The 21,572-nt window shown below is 47.8% G+C and overlaps 1 protein-coding gene across 2 annotated transcripts in view; it reads right to left on the bottom strand.

Moving 5' to 3' along the window:
- Positions 1-4,186, bottom strand: part of WHRN (whirlin) — an 87,426-nt gene extending 83,240 nt beyond the window's left edge. For both annotated transcript variants that reach the window (XM_069474582.1, XM_069474581.1), the window contains exon 1: positions 3,116-4,186. In XM_069474582.1, coding sequence (XP_069330683.1) covers positions 3,116-3,733 — 618 coding nt within the window. In that variant the 5' untranslated portion in view covers positions 3,734-4,186. The remainder of the gene's footprint in view (positions 1-3,115) is intronic.
- Between the last annotated feature and the right edge of the window lie 17,386 nt (positions 4,187-21,572).

Here is a 21,572-nt window from a genome sequence, read left to right on the forward strand (position 1 = left end):
CCACCCTGGAACACAGACAGGATCAGTGACTTGCCCAAGGTCACACAGCAAGTGTACAGCAGAGTCTAAAGCAGCATCCCTGGTCCCCTTGGCCAATTTATCAACCATATCTGGCTGAAAACCTTTGAAAGATCTACTTTTTTATTATCATTAGTTTGGCTCCTGTTCTTTCGAGATAGATTTTTCAAAAATCAAACATTTCAACCTAATTGCAAATAGGAAATGGCTTGCCTTATCTGGACCTGTCACTTCAGATTTAGCAAATGGGTTTCAAGAGAGGGATGGCAGCCCCAATGGATGAAGTTGAAAATCCTCATCGAACTGCTTTGGGTAACGACAGATTCTTGATTTGTCAGAAAGAGAAATGGAGACAACTTTACTCAATCCCCTCTTTAAAAAGCTGCAACCCTCTCTTATTCATAAACTCTTAATTAACTTGATTACTAAAATTTAATTTAATTTTCTTTTTAGTACACATACACAACTGATCTCTCCTTTTGGGATGCTCAGAGGACCCTTTCCCCATCTTTCTGTCACAGAAAAAAAAAAATAAAGATTTTTAAGATCAATAATACATCTTCTACTAAAGGTAATGTGGTACCCTAGAAAAGAAAAAGGATGCATGCAGAAAACGGGTGAAATCGAACAGAGTCTCAAGCCTAGTTAATGGTAATGCATCTTTACCAGAAAAATCCCTGACACGGTGCCCTACAGCACTGTAGCTGACAAAGAGAGGCTCCCAGTGGAGAAAAGGCAGTTCGTGCCCAGTAGAGAAGCTGGGGCCCCTTTGGGATTTTAGTTAAGGGACTTAACACTCTTAATTTTGTGGAAATGTGTCAACAGTTCTCCGGGCGTCCTTTTAAACTGTCCCTGAAACTATCTGCCCATCGTGCAACCCCGCCATGGCCCCAGGGACTAAGTTCCGCCTCCTCCGTTTTAAATTCCACCCACTGAATTACAGTCTATCTCCTTCCCCCTAGTGCTAATGTGACACGCCGCAGCAGCATTCCTTCTGCCTGTTGCTTCTGAAGGATCCAAAGGGTCCATCCCAGGCAGGGTACGTGTCTGGCAGGGGCGGGAAGAGGGGCAAGCCTGAGGCAGGAGCTCATTCTGTCTAAGCAGCTGCCACCGTTGGAAAAATGACAGAGACAGAGACGAGGGCTGCTCAGCTCACACAGGCTCCTGTGCCACAGGCTCCCACACTTCAAGGACAGTGCTGCTCCTATCAACCTCTCCCTGCCGGCAAGTATTCATTCTCGGGCTTCAGAAACTATGTCATAGAGAGTTCAGGTTTTACGCTGGAAGCAACAGAGTAAATGAACGAGTTAAACCTGGTGCTGCTCTGAGTCACAGCCTAAGGGCACCACCGTGTAGTCCAGGGAGGTGCAGACGGAAGATGTGGAACGTGATCAACAAAATGGGGAAAGCGGGGCCCTGCTGGTGAACTGAACTCACAGCCAAGCTCCTGGATCCCTATGGCAGGGCTGAGTGTGGGGGGGCAGAATGAAGGGAAAGTCGTGTTTTTAACATCCGAGTTAACTGACAGCCTTTCCAAAGCCTATCCACTTGTGATGATTAAGTCACCCAAGTCTTTTGAAATTGCTACTAAAATTGAATCCATATTTACAAATGACCATTTGAATCAAGTATCTTTAGAGCATAAATTTATCATCTGGGAACTCTAGACCTTTTGGGGCCAAGGCTAATGTACTATTTCTTTATAAATATACAGAATGCTAGACAAAGGGGGAAGATTGATATGGGGAGAGGAGACAGAGAGGAGAATTGTTGCGTGGAAACTCACAATGAACTTTGCCCGCTGTACCTTGGAACAATATAAACCATCGGCCTATTTCCAGAAGCTGAAAAGAAGTTTCTGAAAGCCACAGGGAGCTTTGAAAGCCCAAGGGGGTTGATGGGCTGGGAAACAGATGAGGGAGGGAAGCCAAGGTCAGACAGAGACTAGGTGGTGGTGTCCCAGGTGCACTGCCAGGGAGTTGGCTCAAGACTCACCTGGTCACAGGTCACTGAATAGCTTACAGGAAGTAGCCAGGGGCCTCTGCTGCCTAGGAGCTTCCCAGTAGCTCTCGCTGGAGTTCAAAACAGGAGGCAGAGGCTTGTGGGGGCAGGGTCACAGGTCAGCCCCAACTCCTGAGAAGCCTTTCTCTGCAGAAGCAGGGGGTGTGCTGATGTTCCTTTCCCCCCAAACTCTTCACTTCTTGCACACATAGGGGTGGGCTGGCTAAGTGCCTGCAAAGGGCCCTTGAATCCACCCATGGAACCAAACACCACCCATCTCATACTCCAACTGGTTTTCAGTGGCCTTGGGCTGTGAGATTTAGCAAGCCGGCACACTCCTTTAAACAGCTTGATTAAATTCCTGGAAGCTTGTTGTCAGGAGGCTATTTTTCTCCATTAACAGACTCGAAAAGCGCAAATACTCTCGGGGTGGCTGGGGAGGACTTATTTTTGACATTCAGGCAGAAGCCTCATTTCCAACAAGGTTAGGGGCCACCTATCTGGTCCAGTTGTCCCATTTTCCAAGTACAGAACAAGAGATTCTAAGAAGGCAAGTGACTTATTCTAAGAAGGCAAGTGACTTTTTCCAAAATATAGAGCCTGGTCCACAACACAGCAGGGTCAGGCCAGAGCTTTGTGGATCACCCAGCCTCCACAGGCCACTTGAGAGCTAATAAAACTTTCTTTCAGAGGCAAAAACCTATAGGACAATGACAATAGCAGCTGGGGGGGGGGGGACCTACTGATTACTAACTATATGCCAAGCAAAGTCTTTATCTCTTTTAATGCTCATAAGAATCCACAGCCATTTTCACACTTTTTAATCATCTATTTGGCCTGATATTTGATATTACCTATCTCCTGCACTGGCCTTTAAGCCCCAGGAGGGCAAGGTCTTTGTTTGTGAATCACTATATTCCCAGTGCCTGGCACCTATTTGCTCCATAAACTAGATGTTACTATTTTTAAGTCAAGAAAAATGAAGCCCAGAAAGGTCAAGTCATTTGCCTAAGGACACACAGCACGGAGCTACTGAAGAAGCTGCTCCACTCTGCCTATACTCTGCCAGGAACTCCTCTCCAAACCACAGCCCTACCTTGACGGCCTCCGCATGGGTCACCCGGGCCAGGGATTTGTCGTTGACGCGCAGAATCTGGTCCCCAACCCGAAGCCCTTCCTTCTCAGCCAGGGAGCCCGGCTCCACCAGCGACACGTAGATGCCCACGCCGTGCTCCGAGCCCCCGCGGATGCTGAAGCCTAAGCCCTCGTGGGCCTTGGCGCGCCGCAGGCTCACGAGGCGCACCTCCCCGGGCCCCGCGCCGTCGGGGCCGCCCCAGGAGGGCTGCCTGTAGGGGGTGGTGGCGGGCAGGTAGAGGCCCTCCGCCGTGTACTGGTCGAAGAGCAGCTGGTCGGAGCGAGGGATGACCAGACGCAGCATGGGCAGCAGGCGCCGCTTGACCGGGCTGTCCAGCAGCACTCGCAGGGTGCGCACCAGGTCGAAGACGTTGCGGCGCGCGTGGTAAGCGTTCAGGCAGTGCGTGAACTGCTCCCGCTCCGCCTCGCTCAGCAGCGCGGTCAGCGCCTGGTGCAGCTGGCGCACGTTGGCAGAGAGCAGCCGCAGCCCCGCGCCCCCGCCGCCGCCCGCCCCGGCCGCCGAGCCCAGCGAGCCGGTGGAGGACGAGCTCACCGACACGCCGTCCAGCTGCGCGTTCATCTCCCCGCCGAGGCCCGGCCGGACGCGGGGCGCGCGGTGGGGTGCTGCTGCACTCGCGGGCACTGGCGAGACAGCTGGATCCCGGGGAACGCGGAGATCGAGGCTGGAGTCTGGGTTCGGGGGGACGCGGAACGGAGCTGGATCCCAGGAGACGCGGAGACGGCGGCTGGAGACTGGGTTTGGGGAGCACGGGAACAGAGGCTGGATCTTGGGGGTTGCGGAGACCGCTGCTAGAGTCCTAGGGGGCGCGAAGACGGCTGCGGTCGTGAAACTGGAATCCGGGGGACGCCAAGACGACAGCGGAGTCTTGGGGGACAAAGAGTTGGGTCCTGGAGCCCGGAGATTGCAGAGGCTGCGGCTGGAGTCCGGGGGGCGCGGAAAAAGCAGCTACATTCTGGAGGGCACAGAGACGACGGGTAGCTGGAGTGGGGGCGCAGCAAAGCTGACCGCCCCGTCACACCATGCCCGGGGCTCCCCCAGCCGGGCCGCCAGTTCCTCTTGGGCTGGGGGACCCCAAAGTCAAAAGTTGGGGCGGGGGTCGCTCTAGTTCCAGAGCACCCGGGGTCACAGCCGATGAAGCCGCGCGGGCGTCCGGCAGGGGGTGCGGGGCATGTCCGGGGAGCCCCGGGATGCAGCAGCCCGGGGACCCCCGCGCCCCTGCGCCGCCCGAGCGCAGACGGAGCCGCACGACTGCAAGCCCGGACTTTGCGAACTGTTGAGCCGCCCGGGGCCGAGTCTTCCAGCTAGTTCCGACGCCGTCGCTGTCGCCAACCCAGCCTTGGTCCCGCCCCCTTGCCCCTCCCCCTCTCCCGCCCTGTCCCCCCGCGGGCTCTTCAGGAAATGACGTCCCGCCTGGCGCGCCTGGCGGTTGCCTGGAGACGGGGTGAAACAGTCCAGCCCCCGGGAAGAAAGGGGTGAAAGTGGGGGTAGGGGTTGGAGGAGCCCCCCCAGTTCTCCAGCCCTGGGGGCAGAGGGGGGAGGGAACTCAAAAACAGTGCTCCTCGGCGGTCGCAGCATGTGCACCAGGATCGTTTTGAAGCGATTAGCCAGCTAGCTAATTCACAATTGTGGGGGAAAAGAGCCAACTTTTTTTTTCTTTTTGCATTTAAAATACTGGACGCTTCAGGTTCGGTTTTCTACCTTAAACGTTGCGCTCCTTTCTTGCACACGCACGGACATTACAAGTTCAAGTGTTTATGTGGACGATCGTTGGGCACCTACTGCGTGCAAGAAGAGATGAATGCAAGCACGTACTGGCGTCTGCGGGAGACTGGGAGACCTGCTGTGCGGAGAGCGATCACACTGGACCCCTTCGCATCCTCCAGTGCGAGGGAAAGCCGTTTTCAGAGACATAAAGTGTGCACACAACGCGCGCACACCCATACACACACACACACAGACACACACACACACACAAATGGGTGCATGTGAAACTGGTGAAATCTGAGTAAGGTGGGTGGATTGTATCAATGTCAATGTCCTGGTTGTGATCTTGTGAATATAAAGGGAAACCAAGTGAAGAGTACATAGAAGGTTTATGTATTATTTCTTCGAACTGCATGTGGATCTACAGTTACCTTTCCCTCCATCTCTCTCTCTCTATGTATATATAAAGCAGGTTGTGGAAAAAGGTATTCTATGCCCTCTCATCCCAAGACAAAATGAGAAGATACCCCAAAGCATGTCCTAGTCTCTCATCACCACCTACTTCCTCAAATATATATAATCTAAGTAAAAGCCCTGCGCTTTTATTCGAAGGGGACTTTCTAAGGAGCTCCATAGCGCCCCCTTACATAGACACACACACACACACACACACACAAAACTGGCACATATCCCTTCCAACCTGAATTGCCTCTCCTAAGCTATTCTCCTATGTATTTTTCCCTGAGACTGTCCTGGAATTGCCATTGTAGAGCCAACTGACTTCTCTCTGGGAGAGGAAGAAATGGTCTATTACCTGGAGGAGTAGGTTTGGGCTGGACCCAGAAGGATGGATCGTTCATTTATTCATTTATTTATTCATTTAGTCACTCTTCATTCAACATTTGCAAAGCACCCATTCTGTGCGGGGTCATATGCTGGCTGCTGGAGACCCAGGTCAAAGAGACAAAATCTCTGACCTGAAGGAGCTCACAGTCTCCCAGGGCAGAGAGATTGCATAAATATGTAAATTTAAAAACCAGTCTAATAAGTGTTGTATTGGCTGCGGGAGCCCAGGTTGGGGGAGGAGAATACGGTAAGGACTTACTGAACATGTGACACCTGGATGAAGAACCCCTGAGGCAAACGGACTTCCTTCTCTGGACAATGGGGAACAGTGGAAAGGTTTTCAATACTGTTGGCTTAATGCCTTCCCCAAGCTGAGGGTAGGAATTGAAGCTATATTTTCCCTAAAGATCTTCAATTTTCTTCTTCACTTCCCTAAAACAAGCCAAGGGTAAATTAATGCCCAGTGAACCTATTTAATATGGTATCTGAGGAAGACTTTTTAAAATAACCAGTTAAGCTACCCTTGGATGTCTGTCTTACACCTCTTAAGTTTAGCAGTTAATAGTGTGTATCCTTATTCCTCCTTCTCAACTGCCGTTGAATCCTTTAATGCAACTAGACCAAGATACTTAAGAAAAAAATCAATCTTCTCCACCCTCAAAATGTATTAATGGCATACCTCAAAATGCCACCAAGCAGGGCTTAATTGTATGCGGTTCAGGTTTTCTGCAAATGTATTTCATGCTCAGCTTTCACTTAGTTTGTGTTCTAATTATAATTACTGTGATTGGCTTGATAAATGCATCCCAGGAGTTAAGAACCTCCCCCCTTCCCAGCATTTTATTTCTGTGCAAAGGATGTTTTCAAGAAGGTATTTTGCTTCAGACAGCAGAAGCCCTGATGCACAGGCAGTCTTAGTAGAAAAAGAAACACTGTCTTCTGCAAACATCAGAGACCATCTGGGATGCTGTGCTATTGTTTAATTTCATAGAGGCCACTTTGGGAGGGCAGACAAGCACGAGAGTGTAGAAAAAGAAATCCTTGGGGTTTCTTCCATCCATCATGCATAACCACCTTAGCATCAGTTTGTACTGTGCCCCTTGGGTAAGAGACAGTGTGTTAACTGTGCTCAAACCTCAAGAATCCTGTTTCATCTATAAAGGTGTGTTCATCATTCAGGAATAAGCTCTTCGGAACCCAAGATGCCTGGGCTTCTGAGGGCTGCACTGCTGCTGGTCTTCAAGTCCTGAGAGGAAACCATGAGTACCTGACTTGGCCCTGGTTGCATACTGCCCTCTTCAGAAGGAAAATAGTATTCTCCCCTGCAGACTGCAGGCTTCAATTTGCTTCCTTCACCAAAGCCACTTTTAATTGCTCATTATTGCTCTCCAACTCTGGCCAATAAATGCCTTTCCCATAGGAATGTTCCTGGAAACTTGAACACACTGGGGAAGTTGAAAAGACAGAAGGAAGAAGAGTGAATAGTGCCGTTTTTCGTGCTTAGCACAACTTAGAAGAGCTTAGAAGTAGCTTTGGGTTGAACCGGATTTTTGATTGTTGTTTGTATCTTATGTGCTTGTTTTAATCAAAAGGCAATGTTGCACTCTGGATATCAGGCAGAAAACCATTATTCCAGTCTGGCAGCTTCCCTTTATCTAGTTGCAAAGACCCACAGGAAATGGCTTTACCTCTCATCTGTAAAATGGTTACTTTCAAACCTCCCCTGTCTCCCCAGAGGGCACTTGCGACCTATGTGTTTCATGTTCCCTGCAGTAAATGAAAGCATGTTACAAGTCATAGACTGTCATAAAGATGTTAGTTATTTTCCCAACTTTTTTATGGCAATCTTAAAAAGCCTTTTTCTATTTCATAGTCATTGAGAGTTTCTCTCCTTTCCTCTTATCCACTGGAATGTATCTTTAGAAGGCAATAGAGAGTAATTTGAGCTGCATTTCCCATGGGACATATAGAAAAATATAGCTAATGTTTATTGAGTGTCAGTTTTAAACACTTGCATTTTAACTCATTCAATCCTTCTACTACTCTATAAAGGAGATACCATCATCATCATCATCATCACCACCATCATCATAATGCTCCTGGTGAAACAGGACACTGAGATGTAGGTAAGTGACTGTATCCAAGGTTACAGAGGTGCTTAACGGAAGAGTTGCGATTTGAACCCAGACTGTCTGGCACCGGAACTCTTACCCTGAACACTGTGCTGTACAATCTCCCAAATATTTGGCTCAGAGATGCTGAACTGGCCCAGCACCTCTGCTAGACTAGTATGAGGATCACATTTTCCCATGGAATAGTACAAGGACATGTTTTCTTCAGAAAATTTGGTTAGGAATATCAGAGGTTAAAAGCAAGCCACATACAAATGCTTTCTGTTTGGTGAACTGACATTTTGCAGTGGAAAGAATGAACAGAGGTTTAGTAAAGAAGACATCATTGTGAGAGATAGAGAGGATTTGGGGACCCCTGGGTACTCAGCCTGGACACCGGAGGAGGAAGAGGCTCAAAGCCATCTGATGCTGGGTGTCGTGAGGAGCCTTTTCTAGCTCTGAGATTCTTGGAGAAAGGATGTTAGCGACCGGAGTTATCACTTCTGCTCAGGGACCACTGCCTGTCTCTTCCCTGCAATGTCAGTGGGGATGGTAGCAGCAGAGAAAAGAGAAACAGTCGCCTCTATGACTCGTAGATAATGCAGACACTATTGATGGAAGTGCAGGAAGATAAGAGAGAGGCGAGAAAAAAAAATGAGAGCACAAAAACATCGGGAAAATAGGAGAGATACAGGTATATTTATCTTGGCCTGGCTGTAATCTCTTAAGAGTCTGTCTCATCGTCATGGAGAATCATGTGATGTTTGTGCAGGAAGGGCGCTGGAGCACAGAGTTGATCTCCAGATTCAAATCTCATCTCTGCTATTCTCTGCCTTTGTGACCCTGGACAAATCACGGAGGGCTTTTGCACCTGAGTTCTCTTTCCTGTAAAATGGGGACAGTGGCGCTGCCATTCACGTTACGTTACTGGGAATATTGATTGTGCTCTTGAATGCAAAGTGTTTCTCACCATGCTTGGCACATACCAGGTGCTCCTACAATGCTCAGCATCCATCTCTCAGTTAAAGCTCTTACCGCATGGGAAGAGCCCCTCAAGAACACAATCAGTCTCTCTGCGTCCAGTGCTCAGCCCAAGAACGAGCACATAGTAGGTACTCAGTGATCATTTGCTGAATGATTCCTTAGTCCCCTCTCTCTTCCCTGCTGTGTCATAGACAGGACAATCAGGGCCAAGGAAGGTTGCTGTCTTGCTTATTGTCCTGCCAGTAGCCAGTGGTGCGTGTCCCAGGCTCTTTCATTAGTAGCTAAAAGGAACATTTATTGAGTGATCGCAGAGCGCCAAGCACTTTGCAGGCATTGTTTCTCTTAATTCTCAGAATCCTGTGAAATGGCTACTAGCATCATTCCCACTTTACAGATGAGGAAACTGAGTGTCCAGGATTTGAGTAGTTTCCCCAAAGTCTATACTCTCACTGCCACTTATATTAAGACAGATGGAACTGATGCGGATTTCTCTGACACAGCTTTAGGGGAACTAGCAGACTATCATGAATGGCAAAAATAAATTGCAGGAAGCCAAGGTGTGGGCTAGAAAGAGGCAGAGCAGTGGAAGTGACCTTATTAGGCATGCTGTGCTATAATCTGATTGCTACGAAGTCTGTAAGAGCTTCTTAAATCAGGGGATTATGTGTTGGTTATACTGGGACACTCGCTCCAACACCAGCCCGGTTCAGATTAGAGAAGCCCCTTGCAAAAACATCCTTGCCATGTACACACCAGCATGGTTAATTGGGGCATCCATTCATGCATACATTTGCTCCGTTCATTCATTCATCATCCAAATGATACTCAGCTCCCTCTGCTCTGCCAGACTCCATCGTGGGGATTCAGCAGGAGCAAGACTGCCATGGTCTCTGCCCTCCTGGAGCTGACAGTCGGGAGCTGTCCCGCTGTGTGCCTCAAATGTGATAATGGGTGGCTGGACAGGAGCATTGAGAGCTGTGAAGTGAGGTCCAGGCAAAGCTTCCCAGCCAGCATCCCCTTCTCCGAGCCTCAGCCCCCAACCCATTTCAGCATCACAGCACCTGGCTCACGACCACAGAGGGACTCGGTTAAATAATTCCAGGTTATGTAACCTTGGAGGAGTCACATCGTATCTCTGAGCCTCAGTTTCTTCATCTGTAAAAAGAGCGCTAAAAAAACAGAGATATGAAAAAGGGGTTGGCCGGCGGTGGCTCATGCCTGTAATCCTAGCACGCTGGGAGGCTGAGGCAGGTGGATCATTTGAGCTCAGTAGTTCAAGACCAGCCTGAGCAAGAATGAGACCCCGTCTCTACTAAAAATAGAAATAAATTATATGGACAACTAAAAATATATGTAGAAAAACATTAGCCGGGCATGTTGGCGCATGCCTGTAGTCCCAGCTACTCGGGAGGCTGAGGCAGGAGGATCGCTTGAGCCCAGGTGTTTGAGGTTATTGTGAGCTAGGCTGATGCCACGGCACTCTAGCCTGGGCAGCAGAGTGAGACTCTGTCTCCAAAAATAAACAAAAAATTTTTTTAAAAGGGGTGGCTGGGAAGCTAATGGAAAGAACACATGTAGAGCCCATCACACAGGGGCTGGGACCAGGGAAACGCTGACAAAGGGTGGCTCTGGGCTGGGTATAAGAAGCACAATGCTTTGAGAAAACCACCCCTTCACTTTGCTCATCTATATAGCTCTAGTTGCACATTTTCTTTTCAACAATGAGGTGTTTGACTTTCTGCATAATTGTCTCATTTCCTCACTGATCCTTAAAAAGCCTTTTTGTTTTGTCTTGTTTTTAACCTCATTCTCCCAAGGACTGTGGAAATGAATGCTGTTCTCGGGACCCTCCATATACTGTCCGCCAAGTCCTTCCTCCATTTGTACAACGAGGGGCTTGGAGGTGGTGGTCTGCAGGCCCTTCCAGCTCTAGGGATTATGTTTTTGTTTCTCCCGCAGAGGAGGAGGTGGGGGCAGGGAAGGAGAGGAGGGTAAGGGGCATGAAGGGTTTCTGGGGGTTCTGGGCTGATGCAGCTGTAGAATTCTGTCCTTGGCTCCACGGCTGACTGGTTTGAGGCTCTTAATGTCTCTTTGTCTCTGGGTTTCCAATAGCAGATAATGGTCCTAGCTGCTTTTCAGCAGGTTTTGTGATTTTTGCCTTTGACTTTGACCATCTTCAAAGACACTTGGCAGACACTGTTATTCCATTTACAGGGCCCAGTGTGCCCAACTACTCGGCAAATTGTATCAAAGAATCTCTGACTGTTACAGAAGAATGCTTGCGCTCTGCATTCTTCCTTCTTTGGAAATGTGATGTTCTCATTGACCTTCTGTGAAAGTAACAGTAAATGGAGTTTCAACATCCTACAATTGTAGTCTTTTTTTAAATTTTAAAGCCAGGTGGAAACTTAAAGGTAACTTCATTTTTTTCATTCAACAAACATTTGTCCAGGGCCTACTATGTGCCAGGCACTGTGTGGTGCGTGAAAGAGCTGAACTCAGTCCTAGTTCTTGTGGCTCCCATCCAGTTGGGAATAACATAAAGAATAATACTGGCTATGTGCTGTGACAGACGATATTAGCAATCTAGTGCTGTGTAACACATTGTTACTCACTTGATTGCTTGAACAACACACATTTGTTATACCCCATTTCCATGAGCGAGGAGTCGGGGCATGGTTTAGCTGGTTCCTCTGCTCAGGATCTCAGAAGGCTGCAATCGTGTCGGCAGGGCTGTGTTCTCATTTGACATCTTCACTTTGGGACGATCCACTTCCGGTTTCATGGGGTGCATGGCAGAGTTCATCTCTGTGACGGTATGACTGAGGGCCCCACGTTTTTGCTGGCTGTTGGCTGGAAGCCACTCTCTGCTCCAAGAAGTTAGAATGTTTTTGCATGTGGCCCACATGTTAGTTGACTACTTCAACGCCAGCAAAAGAGTCTCTCTCTGGTCTGCTAACATGGTGACTTATATAATGTCATGTGATCATAGGGATGACATCACATCATTGTCACACAAATAACCTAAGCAACGGAGTGTCATCCTATCCCCTTTGCCATATTCTATTGGCTAGAAGCAAGTCACAGGTTCTCCCCCAACTGAAGGGGAGGAGAACATACAAGGGTGTGACTCACTGGGGGTCCCCTCAAGGTGTGTCTGTCACACAGAAAATGGCAAAGCACAGCAAGTGCCCAGAGGACGAAGCCCCTGGTTCTTCCAAGTGAGGTCAAGAAGACTTCCTGAAAGAGGGAACTTTTGAAGGATGACCCTTGAAGGAGAGAAGGGTAATCAGATGGGCCAGCTGGGAAGGACACTGAGGCAGGGGACAGCGTGAACAAAGACATAGCAGCAAGAAAGAATGCAGTATGTTCAGGAAACTAAGGAAGTTCTGGGTGGTTGGATGTAGCAAGTACGTGGCTGGAGAGGAGAGCGGCGGGGCTGAAAGATGACAGACGTGGGGTGCTGGGCTGAGCCATGTGGACAGTATTCTGAAAGCAAAGCAACAGGCAGCCATCAATTTGCAGGTGCAGGTTCTGATCTTCCCTGGAGCAGCACCAGGCACCTCCTCTAACAGCTCTCAAGGATTTACAGATCCACTTGTACTCCGTAAAGACCCACAGCGAGCGCAGTGCTCTTGCAAGAGTATGATAGACAGAGCTGCCTAAAAATATGCCTGGGCCTCCACGGCATACCAAGCCATAGACTGTGTTTGTTGGAAGAGACGTCCAAAATCCACACAGGCCAATGGCTGCCTTTTGTCCTCATCGCAGTGTGAGGCAGCTTGGCAGGGTGTGGCAGGCACTGGAGTCAGAATGGCCTGGGTTTGAATCCTGGCTCTGCCACCTGCCAGCTGGTAAGACCTTGAGTGAGTGACTGACCCCTGTGGTTCTGCTTCCTCATCCATCTGGTAGAGATGACAAAGGGTGCAGTGAAGAGGGAATGCGGTTTGAGATGCAAAGCACTCATCTGGCCCGTTGCGTGTGTATTAGTTTGCTAGGGCTGCCATAACGAGGTACCACAGCCTGGGTGGCTGAAACAACAGAAATCTATTTTCTCACAGTTCTGGAGGCTTCAAGTTCAAGATCAGTGTCAACAGGATTGCTTTCTCCTGAGCCCTCTCTCCTTGGCCTGTAGATGGCCTTCTTCTCCTTTTGTCTTCATGTGATCTTTCACCTGTTTGTGTGTGCCTGCCTGTGTCCAAATTTCCTCTTCTTGTAAATCATATCAGACTAAGTCTCACCCTAAAACCTCATTGTAACATAATTGCCTTCTTAAAGGCCTTGTCTCCAAATATGGATACATTCTCAAACTCCTGAGCTCAAGCAATCCTCCCGCCTCGGCCTCCCAGAATGCTAGGATTACAGGCGTGAGCCACCTTGCCTGGCCAAATATGGTGACATTCTGAAGTACTGGGTATTAGAATTTCAATATATGAATTTGGGGGTGCAGGGGGCATATTTCAGCCCATGGTGGTATGTTCCCAACTCACGTGAGATGCTCCTTCCTCCACCTCCAATTGATGAAAATCCTTATGTCCCCATTCCAGGCTTGACTTCTCAGCCTCTCCCGTCCTAACTATTCTATGAGAACTAGTTTGTCTTAACAACAACCGCCCAGAGGACGTGCATGCACTCCTTGCTCGGTAAATAACAGCCACAGCAAGAGCGGCCCTGGCGCTATCCTAACACTGCTGAAATGTGCCTAACGAGTCAGCTGAATCACCTTCTTTAACGTAATCCGCTGGCAGTAATTTTCTGGAACGCACCATTACAAGGGAGCAGCATGATCTCCAGGGCTTTGTGTTGCCTAATTAAAAGGCACTGTAGCAAGAAGGGGATTGCAGTTACATTTCAGAATCATGTTGTTCTGGTTTCGGAGTTGGAGGAAATGAGGACTTTTTACTGGACTGTGAGGAGGTGGGGAAGGGTGGCCGGCCCAGGGACACTGTGGGAGCATTTGCTGGTCACGTGGAGAAGTCTTTGTGCCATTGTTTTTGCTTGTCAGAAAAAGCCAAGGTCACTCCACTGGCTGGGAGTCCTCTTTCCTTAGAGGTGATGGGCCAGGAAGGCCTGGTCGCAGGCTGAGACGGTCATTGGCTGAGAAATTTCAGGGGGAGCTGATCCACCTTCGAAATTGTTCAGTAGCACCCTCTTATTGAACATTTATTAGGGGCTACTAATAATAGGCATACTAATAAAAATACTTAACATTTATAAATGTCTCTAAATCATGGGCTGTTAATTTGGGGCTCATAGCTTCAGAGCATCTGTGAAGTCCCAGGGATTGTGCACAATATTTGTGCATGTATGCAGCACAGAATGGGCAACGTGGGGGTCGGAAGCCAGGAAGGCTTCCTGGAGGAGTGAAAGCCTGCACTGAATTTTAAGGAGAAGGCAGTAGAAGAGGTGGGGAGGACACTCCGGAAGTGAAGACTAATATGCATCTGGGAGTGTGCCAGGTCAAGAAGGTGAAAAAACACAGATCTAACCAACCAAGGTCATTTCTTTTGCAGAATCCTCATTCAACCTATAAACTTCCGAAGAGATGTTCAGCCTCATTTGTGATCAGGGAGTTGCAAGTTAAAACCACAATGAGATACCATTTCACACATACCAGATTGTCAAAATCAAAATATCTGACATTACCAACTATTGGCAAGATCCTGGCACAAGAGGAATGCACTTACAGGGTTGGTGGGAGTGTAAACTGGCACAGCCACTGTGGAGAGCTACTTGGCAGTATCTAGTAGACTTGAAAACATGCCCAGTCTAGAGCCGGCAGCTCCATATCTTGGTGTATTTCCTGGAGGAACTTTCACACATTTGTACCAGAAGTGTGTCAGTTGGTTTCTGCTACATAACAAACCATCCCCAAATGCAATATCATAAACAACCGTCATTGGTTTAGCTCACGCATCTGGGTCAGCTGGGCAGGTCCTCTGGTCTGGCCCAGCTTGAATGATCTCTGCTGGGCTCTTTCATGTGTCTATGGTCAGTTGTAGCATTGGCTGGTAGCTGAATGATCTAGAAGGGCCTCACTCACGTGTCTGTTAGTTCACTGGCTGTTGTCTGGGGCTACAGGAGCAACTGGCCCACAAATCCCTTGTCCTCGAGTTCCACGTCATGATGAACACTCTTGCCTGGGGACAGGAGATGCCTCTAGCCTAGGAAAGCTATAATCACACTTCCTGCAGGATGAACTGATAATATGAATTAGGAAAAGGCAGGCTTCAATTTCTTTTCTTTTCTCTTTTTTTGTAATGCCTTTATCAAAGTATAATTCATGTACCATACAATTTTCCCACTTGAAGCGTACAACCAGGGTTTTTAATATATTTACAGAGTTGTATAATCATCACCACAATTTTAGAACGGCCCTAAAAATCACTCATTTACTTTCTGTTTCTAGAGATTTTCTCGTTCTGAACAATCTCCATTTATACAAATGGAATCATCCAATACATGGCCTTTGTTTTTAAGTTTCACCCATGTCATAGCATGTATCGAGACATCATTCTTTTTTTTTTTTTTTTTTTTTTTTTGAGACAGAGTCTCATTTTGTTGCCCAGGCTAGAGTGAGTGCCGTGGCGTCAGCCTAGCTCACAGCAACCTCAAACTCCTGGGCTCAAGCGATCCTCCTGCCTCAGCCTCCCGAGAAGCTGGGACTACAGGCATGCACCACTATGCCCGGCTAATTTTTCTATATATATATTTTTAGTTGTCCATATAATTTCTTTCTATTTTTAGTAGAGACGGGGTCTCGCTCTTGCTCAGGCTGGTCTCGAACTCCTGACCTTGAGCGATCCACCCGCCTCGGCCTCCCAGAGTGCTAGGATTACAGGCGTGAGCCACCGCGCCCGGCCGAGACATCATTCTTTTTTATAGCTGAGTAATATTCCATCATATGCCTTTACAATAAACATTTGGTTTACCCGTTCATCAGTTGATGGACATTTGGGTTGTTTCCACCTTTTGGCTACTATGAACAATGCTTCTGTGAATATTAGTGTGTAAGTTTTTGTTTGGCCATATGTCTTCATTTCTCTAAAGTACATACCTAGGAGTAGAACTGCTGAGTTGTGCGATACCTCTGTGCAACCATTTGAAGAACTGCTAGACTGTTTTCCAAAAATGGCTGCAAGAAGTCTTAGAGTTTTATAGCCTTCAAGAGTCAGCCTGTTGGGGCCTTTTAAGCTAACACCTGCTGGCATAACGTCTAGTTCCTTCTTTGTTGCTGTTGTTGGTTTTGTTTCTTTGTCAGATTTTTACAAACCAGGATTTACCTGTGATGTGGCTTCAGGCCCAGCCAAATTAACCGTGTGTGGGCAGCTCTGACTGTGCCCCCTTTGGGGCTCTGAGGCCCTGACAAGATACAGGCACAGCAGTTTCCTCACCTGCACACTTTCACCAGGCTCAGGGGCATCTTTCTGTTCCCCGGTCCATCTCACTCCCGTCCCCTCTGCTGCACAGCCTCCCTCAGCCACGCACCCCCCCACCGCCAGACCACTGGGAAAGGGCCTGGGGGGTCATCGCACCAACCCCCCATTTCTTGCTGGGGACTCTGAAGCAGGACGGGGCGGTTGTGTTGTCCCAAGTCAGAAAATAAGTTCATGGCAGAATTGAACAGAAACCCATTTCTTTTTTTCTTTTTATTATTATAGAAGTACTGCGTGCTTTTTATAGAACAATTAGAAAATAGAGGTAACTCCAAAAGAATAAAAACACACTTTTAAAAAGATCACCCCATAATTTCACCACCTATAGAAAACTAATACATTTTGTTTTTTAACTTTCATTTATTTATTCATTCATTTATTCAGTGTGATGTGATTTATAATAAGAAATGTATATTATTTTGGTCTTTGACTTCAGGTGCTGACACAGAGCTGCTAATCCCTTGGGGTTTCCTGGGTGCTAAGAGAGTCTTTCGTTCTAATGAGGCCACTCTGGGTGGGCTCCTGAATGAGCGCTGGTCCCCAGAAAGACGAAGCTGTGATCAGAAGCTTGGAGCTTTCAACCCTAGCTCCCATCCTCCAGGAAGGAGGAGGAGCTGGAGACTGAGTTAACAATCAGTCATGTCTACACGACAGGACTTCATAAATATCCCTGAACACAGGGCTCGGGCTCGCAGAGCTTCCGGGCTGCTGAACGTGTGAAGGTTCCGGGAGGGCGGTGAGCCCAGAGAGGGCATGGAAGCTCCACGCCCCTTCCCACAGGCCTTGATTTATGTACCTCTTCCTCTGGTCGTTCATCTGTTTCCTTTGTGACACGCTTTATCATAACCGGCAAGCACGAGTACGTGTTTCCCCGAGTTCTGTGAGCTGTCCTGGCAAATGATCAAACCCGAGGATGGGGTTGTGGGAACCTTCGACTTACAGCTGGTCCAGGGGACAACCTGGACGTGTGACTGGCGTCTGAAGTGGGGGGCAGTCTTGGGGGACTGAGCCCTGAACCTGTGGGGTCTGTGCTAACTCCAGGTAGATAGTGTCAGAATTAAATTGTACTGAGGACACCCAGCTGGTGTTGAAGAATTGGTTGGTGTGGGAAAAAACCCACACATCTGGGGTCACAGAAGTATTGCGTATGAGTATAAAGAAAAAGTTTGTTTTTCCTGTACACATCCAGTAAATGTTTATTGGGTATCCGCCAATTGCCAGGTACTTTACTAAAGCCTGGAGACATTTTTCTTGGCATATGTATATATTAAATATATACATATGCAAAAGAAGGGATGTATATATTAAATATATACATCTCTTCCTACAAAAAAACAGGATCATCACATATTTTTTTTAATAATATGAATTTCTCTACCATACCAACATCACGTTGTAAATCCCTTTCTGTGGCAATACATATAAATCTACCTCATCATTCTTAATGACTGCACAGAATGTGCCATGATTTATTTAAGCAATCCCCTATTATTGTACACTTAGATTTTTTTAACTTTCCCTTATTACCAACATAGCTATAATAAACAATCTTTTTATCTTCTTAATCCGTCAGACAAATTCATAGAAACATAATTGCAGGGTCAAAAGATGTATTCTTCTTTTAAGGTTATTATTGATGCATTTTGCCAACTCACCCATCAAAAGGACTTTACAAATATAGTCTCCCATGAGCAGTATATAAGAGTACCTATTTCTCACCCCTCATGAACATTCTCCTAAGCCTTGGGCAATTCATTCTTTTCCAATTTGAAAAGCAAAAAAAAAAAAAAAAAAAAAAGATTGTATAAGTTTCCTAGGGCTACTCTAACAAAGTACCACAAATTGTGTGCCAAAAATAACAGAAATTAATATTCACAGTTCTGGAGGCTAGAACTCCAAAATCAAGGTGTCAGCAGGGCCATTCAGGTGCCCCTGAAACCTGTAGGGAGGTATTTATGCCTTAGCCCATTTTTCTACAAGCGTGTCTGTCTTTTCTTTATTATAAGAATTCTTTACATAATAATAATATACACATCTAAACTGTGGGCTTTTCTCCCCTTTTACTCAACCTCAGACATAGCAGGATGTGTCCAGATTTTGGAGAATTTGTGAAATTGTCAGAGTGTGGCTTGCCCTGGGCACAGCTTTCTGCCCACTGGCATGGTGAGAGAATACACTTTTTATAGCCCCAGCTGAAGGATGTGACTTTTGTGGCTTCTGTGTGAGACAAATAGCCTAGATTATACCGCATAAAAAAAAAAAAAATGACCCCAGCAGTCTTGGTGAGTCCCAGCACAAAGATTTACTTCTTGCTCGGACCACGTGTCCACGGCAGGTTGGCCAAGACTCTGCCCTACATCATCACTCCAAGACCCAGGCTCCTAGAGGAGCTCCCGTCTGGGACATGAACGTTAGAAAAACAGAAATCACACTGTTATTTTAACAGAGAGAATTTAATACAGGGAACTGTTTTAATGAGCACTAATGAAAAATCAAAAGAGAACAGTGAGGTAACAGAGAGTTAACCGCAGGAAGCAAAGACCATCCTATAGGTCTGGGGGGACAAAGGGAAGAAGTTGAGGTTATCAGAGCCTAGCAGCTCGGAGGTGGGGCTGGCTACACAGAGCTGGTACCCAGACCTCTAAAGAAGGGGTGCTTCTCAGCTGATGCAGGTACCTCTTGGGGGCCTTAGACTGGCTTTGGGTGGCTGGAAGACCTGGGAACTGGAACCAACCATTAAGCCAGGAGGAAGGGCTGTTGCTATGGAGACACTGACAGGATCAGCAGGCAAATAGGAGTGAGCAAGACCCCTCTCCCTTCTCCCTCCCTGCAGCCTCCTCCCGTGCTCACTAATGGCAAAATGCAAGGGGACAGGTGACAAAGGAGCCTCAGTACTACAGAGTAGAATCCAGAAGAATGGGTTTGGGGCAGAGCTGGCCCTATGGCAGGGGCAGGAGGAGCATGATGAACCATGTCCTGGTCTGCAAGTGTCTACCAGAAGTGCCCCCACCCCCGGCCAGAGCTGGTCATGAGTCCCTGTTGTCAGTGGGGCAGGAGAGTGTGATTCTCCTCCGTGAGGGGCTTCCAATATTGTGACCAGTAATTACAAAACAGCCTGCAGATTCTAGCAGCTTTCACCTGGTGAACATCTGCTCTTCCTCATATGCCCAGTACCTGGTTCGAAGACACTCTCAGGTTTTGTTATCCAAGACGTGCAGCACCTGGGCTCTCTCAGCCCCACCGAGACCTGCTGAGTCAGAACCTGCATTTCAACAAGGTCCCCAGGTGATTTGTGCACATGCAAGTTTGAAAAGCTCTTCTCTGGGGGTCTCTCTTGAACCTTGAACCAAAAAGGGAGTATGCCTTGCACTTAAACCTGGGTGGGATTTTTCCCAATCTACCTGTATCAGTAGCCTTGAATGAGTGTCGGTCCCTCTTAGATTCTGGCTTTAACTTGAGTGCCTATGTTAGTTTCCTACATTGATAGGAATTTTATATTTCTCTTTTATTTTCTACCTAGTCGTAAGGATTTAGTGAGAAATTGGGAGGGACCACATTGGAGGTTGCTAGCTAGTTGCCATTTTCTTGCAGTTTTTTGACTCCCAGTCCATGATTCTAACTCACGTGGTCCCTGTTTTGTAACTTCATTCGAATGCCCTTCCTCTAAGGCTTGGGGTGCGTTCGTTTCCCAGGGCTGCTGTTAACAAACGACCAGAATCTTGGCGACTTAACACAACTGAAATTTACTCTCATGGTTCTGGAGGCCGAAAGTCCAAAATCAAGGTTTCAGTCAGGGAATCCTCCTTCCCTCCGAAGGCTCCGGGGAAGAATCCTTCCCCACCTCTTCCTAGTGCTCCTGGTAGTCCTCGGCTCTCCTTGGCTTGTAGCTGCATCCCTCCAGTGTCTGCCTCCGTCTTCCCATGGCAGCCTCCCTATGTGGCTCTGTGTGTCCTGTCCCTTCTTATAAGGATACCAGTGACTGGGTTTAGGACCCACCCTAAATCCAGGATGATTTCACCTCTCGGTTTACCTAATCACATCTGCAAAGACCCTATTTCCAAATAAGGTGACCTTCTGAGGTTCCAGGTGGACATGGATTCCTGGGAGACACTATTCGACCTGCTACAAGGGTGTAATGCAGGGTGTTTCTGGGACTTACTCCAAGACCAAAATCCCTTTGTTGGCTCCAGTGTTCCTCCCTGTGATGTTCCTGAGCACCCTGACCTTGAGTCCTGACTCTACATGAGGCACTACAGTGACAAGAGGCAAGTGTCTCCTCTGCAGCTGGGATGGCACTAAACCACAAATCTGAATACCATAAGTTAATTAAAAACAAATCTCTTTCCCTTTAGAGCATGCAAATCCATAAATGTCTGCCGCAATTGATTGTACAAAGCCAATTATTTCTTAAAATGCTTTTGATTTTCCATATGCTGTGGATTCTCCCCAAAGCAGCAGCCTTGGGCAGCCTTGAGTAGCAATGATGGCAGTCCTTTGAGCGTTAGGGTAAATCTATCCTTTCCTCAGGGGTGGCACACTCTCACCAGACTGTGAGCTCTTTGGGGACATAGACCAGGCCTTATTCTGTTTTGTATGCACAGAACAGTTTCCAGAAGACAGAAGTTACTCAGTCAGATTTCCCGTAAATGGATCCTGAGATGAAGATTCAAGGACATGTGATTGGCTGGGCGCGGTGGCTCACGCCTGTAATCCTAGCACTCTGGGAGGCCAAGGCGGAAGGATCGCTAGTGCTCAGGTATTTGAACCGGCCTGAGCATGAGCGAGACCCCGTCTCTACCAAAAATAGAAAAATTAGCCAGGCATGGTGGCATGTGCCTGTAGTCCCAGCTACTCAGGAGGCTGAGGCAGGAAGATTGCCTGAGCCCAGGAGTTTGAGGCTGCTGTGAGCTATGATGACGTCACTGCACTCTACCGGGGGCCATAGAGACTCTGTCTCAAAACAAACAAACAAACAAAAAAAAAACACACGTGTTTTATTATGGGAATGCTCCCAGGGGGAGCCCACAAAGGAGTAGCAGGGACAGGGCTGGGGGAGACGAGTGAGGTGGCTGCAAAGTGTAAGGAGGTGTGTGTGTGAACCTCACGGTAAGTGTCTCCTTAAAATTTGAGCCCTGGTTGCCCCACTTGCTTCACCTGCCTAGTCCCATCCCCTGGGCAAGGATGTGACTTCAGACTAAATTTCTCAGCAGCTTGATTCTGGGAGGCCCCTGAGTCAGAGTTTTCCTGATCAGAGGCCAGGGGTCTGCCTCCTGTACTCTCCAGTCGCCGGTTAAGGGCACTCTGAGGGCGGATGTG

The sequence above is a fragment of the Eulemur rufifrons genome, chromosome 7 (assembly GCF_041146395.1).
Source record: "Eulemur rufifrons isolate Redbay chromosome 7, OSU_ERuf_1, whole genome shotgun sequence".
NCBI lineage: Eukaryota > Metazoa > Chordata > Mammalia > Primates > Lemuridae > Eulemur > Eulemur rufifrons.